General features: G+C 38.0%; 1 protein-coding gene across 1 annotated transcript in view; it reads left to right on the plus strand.

Annotated features, from left to right (window-relative positions):
- The window catches only part of LOC113527977 (protein SCO1 homolog, mitochondrial), a 3,187-nt gene extending 1,288 nt beyond the window's left edge, over window positions 1-1,899 (plus strand). Inside the window, exons 4-7 of the mRNA XM_026916187.3 lie at window positions 60-257; window positions 351-443; window positions 1,158-1,273; window positions 1,584-1,899. Of these exons, the coding sequence (XP_026771988.2) occupies window positions 60-257; window positions 351-443; window positions 1,158-1,273; window positions 1,584-1,718 (542 nt within the window). The 3' untranslated portion in view covers window positions 1,719-1,899. The remainder of the gene's footprint in view (window positions 1-59; window positions 258-350; window positions 444-1,157; window positions 1,274-1,583) is intronic.
- The last annotated feature ends 3,442 nt before the right edge of the window (window positions 1,900-5,341 follow it).

Consider the following 5,341-nt stretch of genomic DNA (forward strand, 5'->3'; position numbering starts at 1 on the left):
TGAAACCGTTCATGCAGAGAACGTATAAAGGGTGTTTTTTTTTTTTTTTCCTGGTATAGAGTTTGAGAGAGAGAGAACCAAGTCTTTAGGGAAACCAGCCCTTGGAGGTCCATTCTCTCTTATCGATCACAACAATAAACCTTCAAAAAGTGAAGATTACCTCAGCCAGTGGGTGCTGATCTATTTTGGATTCACACACTGTCCCGATATCTGTCCTGATGAACTGGAGAAAATGATTGCAGTCGTGGATGAAATTGGTAACGTCTTTTTAAGCACCACTTGATTCCACTTGACATAAAGTTGATTTACTTGCTGTCAAGAGTGATAGTTTTCATGTCTTTTTCATACAGACAGGATAAAGACACTCCCCAATTTAACACCAATTCTGATCACAATCGATCCAGAAAGAGACACACCTGAGGCCATGGCAGCATATGTCAAAGGTAAACGTTTGGCTTCTGTCTCTTTGTACAGCATCCTCAGGGGTGGACAAATTATGACTTCATTAAATAACCCACCAGGCCAGTAAAATCTCCAGCATACTGCCCAGTCCCATGTTAAGCTTCCCTGGAAACTGTATTAGCTAGGCTAAAAGGTGCTAGCTAGCGTAATGTAATAATGTATGGCTAGCTTAGTGCATTAATACAGACTAAGGGAACAGAACAAACATCGTATCTGCAATCTCAAAAAAAATTCAGCAAATTGTTGGCCAGTGTGTTTGTTATGAGATTTGCTGTTCTATCATCTCACTTAATAACACTGAAAAGATATTTTTCTAGTTCGGCTAGCGTCTTTATTTCTCTTAATATGTCTAAAGTGACTGTTACTTATAGCGGAAGAGTTACATGACAGCTTCACGCTGTATCTTATTTTCGTGTTCCTGATTCTGAAAAGATGATCTATTCTCCATGCATGCTAATTAATCCCTAATCTCTACTACCATCACACCAGTATGAGGTGCATTAAGTTTAAACATACATATCAAAATTCAATAGGGAGTAGATTTTTCTGGTAGTTGAACCTACAAATTAAAAATACTAATAGGCCAGACACAAAACTTTCTTGTCCTGGGCACCCAGGCTACTGATTTGTCCACTTTTGAATCTTTAATGCATGAAAACCTGCACTGGAGGCCATTTCTTTTTTGGTATCTGCAGAGTTCTCCCCGAAGCTGATAGGCTTGACAGGAGCAACGGAACAAATCGAGCAGGTGTCCAGAGCTTACAGAGTGTACTACAGTCAGGGTCCAAAAGATGAAGACAACGACTACATCGTGAGTTTTGTATTCCTTCAAAATCACACAAATGGAGTTTGTAAATAGCACGGTGTGAATGTTTTAATGCAGAACTCTTGTTATGTGTAAAGTGAAGTGGAACAGTTCCAAGAATTCTGCACATTATGCTTCTATTCCTTTAACTTTATTTCATGGTTTGCTAGTCCTTTGGCAGTAGACACACATGTATTGTCTTCACAGTAATTGGTATTTTCATATTTTAGGAATCAAAGTTGTACAAAATACATAGTAATAAAACGTTTTAATTTCTTATATCTTTGTTCAAAATGTGTTTATGCTCCAAATACAGGTTGATCATACCATCATTATGTACCTGGTGGGTCCTGATGGAAAGTTTGTTGACTATTACGGCCAGAACAAGAAGTCAGCCGAGATCTCCTCTTCCATTGCGTCACACATGAGGAAGCACAGACAGGCCAAGTAGTGAAAGATGGAAAGACAAATTTCCTAAATGGACTTACATTTTTGTGCTTTCTCTTTTTTTTTCTAGCTCCAGAATTGTGTATATTCATAATTACTTTAAGATCAGCTTCTGTATAGAATATTGTTTTTGGTGAACGTTTCTCCATACGAAAAGGGTCTTAAATAAAATACATTCTCTGTTATTTTTATTTTACTGGAATTGGAAAAGTCTATGAACTACTGTGTTACCATTATATTTGTAATGATTTTGAGATGTTAGTGGTGTAAGCTAAAAGCCTGCAAACTGTTGATGTCCTCCAAGACTAGAAACCAGGCAGATCCAATTATATTTATTAAGATTCTGTGCCATTTTTGAAATCCTGCATTTCTTGTGCCCAAATTCTGCTCAAGCTGTTCTCAGATTTATTTTACATCAGACAGCAGCATGTTTTTTTTTTGTCCTAACCTGCTGGGAAGGTGACATTATCTCTCTCCAGGAAGTCTCCTGCTGATCTGCGGTCAGGCTGCTTCCCAGTGGAAGCAATAAAAATGACGTCTGTCACCAAATCTTCATTTGATGTTTTTCAGGCCTTCAGAGCAATGGCAATTAACTGCACTGTGATGTAGTGCCAAGATTGGTCACTCCCATCCTGGCTCATCCTGTCAAAAAGACCTGGCTGTTTTCCAGGCATGGCGCACTGAGTCTGAAACAATTGGACTATTAGGATGAATAAGTTGACAGCAATGGGTAAACCTCTGGTAAACTCACATGGTCTCAGCTCACATTTAACAGGTCATATCCCCCTGCTAAAATCTATAAGTTATAAAACCATGCATTTCACTTAATTCTGGGAATATTAATAGCATAAAACATCAGCCAAAGGCCACATACACTCTGTTGGAACCATAACTCCATTACCACAAATATCACATTACAGTATTAGCTATAACAGAATAGTATATATTTATTCTTAGCATGCTGCCCAGGATGCCATGGAAACAGATTCACTCGAAATAGCTTAACAGATTTCAAACTGTCATCACATGGTAACACGCTGCACATTTTGGAACACATTTTAAATGTGCTATCCAATACTTTGGCACGTTCATATCCGACAGAGACCAGAAATAAAGAGCAGATTCCTGAAAACTGCAGGGGAAATGCTACATTTTGTGTGGTAAAAGTATTAATAAAGACACAGTTGACCATGTTTTACATTTCTAACTGCTTTTCAGTCTATACTGGAGAGGTAAATCATTCATGCCAACCTTTTATAGGAAGCTGCAGAAAATAGAAAAACTGAGCAGCAACTTGTCTTGCTTTGAAAAGTGCATACAAGACATTACACGTGTGATTAATATAAAACTAAACAAGTGTCTGTTCTTTCACTGTATATAGGATAAATCAATCACAATCCACTAAGGAAAAGCAGAAAAGCTGGTCTGAGCTCACAATGAGAGGCTTTTCAGTTGGTGGAACTTATGGGTCATGGGTATACTGCTTCAAAGAGTTAAAAAATATCTTAATCATTGTCTATTCTTCTGTGTGAACAACTACAATCATCAGTGTGCAGTAACAGTAATAAACCAGCAGAGGGTTCACTTACTTCAGTCACAAAACACAGTCCACACAACAGAACAGCCAGATAATATCATCTAGAAAAAATATATCTGTATTTACATTCACTCAACACTGTCTCATTCTCACTTACATTCAGTAAGCATTTTATCCCGGGAATACTGGCATGAGGTAGGAATACACCCTGGATATGATGCTAGTTGCAAGGCACCATACAGACACACATTCACACACTCATTCATATGTAAGGCGAATCCACCTATAGCAGTGTATTTGGGAGGTGGGAGGAAACCCACATGGACACATGCACAGACAGCTCCACACAGACAATAACGAGCTCAGGATCGAACCCACTGCACCACTGTCAATGCCTATTTCGCTAAAATTACATTTTCCTTAAGAACCTGGTGATTTGCTCACATGCTTCAAGAAGAGTATGTGAGTATGTGACTGTGGTGTTCAAAACCAGTGCATGGAAATGCATATACACAGAAATGCACAGAGCCAGTTAGATTGCAACCTTCAACATTCTTAAGCTTGTAGCCAGAAAAGTGCTGCATGAGTGTTTGAGGCTGTGATTATATATCAGTAATGGCCCACGATACATTAAACTGCCATTAGTCAAAAGTGGCAGAGAAACTTAAGTTTAATGAAATGTAAATTAAAACAAGTAGTCTTTTTTTTTTTTTTTTTTTTGAAAAACAAAATCAGTTACCCCTGCCAGTGAAGCTTAAAAAAAAGAAGATAGAAGATATTGAAATATGAAATTCATGATTTTTATATGATGCCTTTTGTCATGGGTCTTCAATCTTATCCACAGAGGACTGGTGTGGCTGCAGGCTTTCATTTCAGCTAAATAGGGGACACACTTTATAGTTGACTGAAGATCAAGATGAACTGATTAAATAAGTAGAATCAGTTGTGACTCCTGCTTGGTTGGATTGAAAGCCTGCAACCACACCGGCCCTTTGTGCATAAGATTGAAGACTTCTGCCTTATGGCAAACATTTTTAGATGCTCGCTGTTGCCTAATATCCTCAGAGCAGAAATTGTTGCTCTTCATTCATTCATCTGTAGTAAGCACTTTATCCTGGTCAGGGTTGCAGTGGATCATGGGAACACTGGGAATAAGTTTGGAATTCACCCTAGATTTGAAGCCAGTCCAGTGCAGGGCACCATGCACAAAAAACTGTACATTCATACGGCACTAATCCATTGGCGTGTTTTTGGGAGGCAGGAGGAAATCAGAGAACCTGGAGGAAACCCATGCCCAAGCTTAGGTTCGAATCTGATCAGGACCCTGGAACTGTGAGGTGGCATTTCAAATGTTGTTTATTTTAAAAGCGTACGCATGACAATTTTCACATTAATCAGATCTATGTGCTGGTTTGAATTTTAAACCCTTCGATATATTTGAAATCACATTTTTATCATTTTTTTCTATTGCAAATTTGTTCCAAATATTTGGAACATCATCCTCCTAGCCACTTCACGTTTTAAAACATATCCAAGTCACACTTCACAAACCTGGTTAAAAGGATTAGAGTAGAACCCTTAACAAATGTCTGAATAACCCTTTTTCTTAAGTGTGAATGACTGGAACACCTAGAGTAACCTCCTCCTGAAATATAAAACATTACTATTTAAAATGTGTAGCTACATTCTTTCCATTTATAACCATTACACTCAGTATTTAATAAAAAGTACAAACTATTTTATATGGCATTTCACTGTATTCTTCTCTATATTTCAAATATATTCCGTATCAGTCCTTCACCATTTATTTTCAAAGGCTTTTTGTAAGACAGATTCTGTGTTTACCACTATACAGTTTGTGTCCTCCACACGGGATCTTGATGAAAATATCATTTGTGTATTTTATTTGTGTCCAAGTGGCAACTTTGATTAGTGAGTGAACACAGGAAGCAACAGCTGAAATTCATGTGCATCCCTTCATTCAGAAAAGGATTTCAGCTGGCCTTTGACCTTAAGTCATGTGACCTGCCACAAAGCTCCACATTGTTTGCTTGTACAGCAGAAACAGTCTAATAGTTGTTAAAATGCAC

This window comes from Pangasianodon hypophthalmus, chromosome 13 (genome assembly GCF_027358585.1).
Source record: "Pangasianodon hypophthalmus isolate fPanHyp1 chromosome 13, fPanHyp1.pri, whole genome shotgun sequence".
NCBI lineage: Eukaryota > Metazoa > Chordata > Actinopteri > Siluriformes > Pangasiidae > Pangasianodon > Pangasianodon hypophthalmus.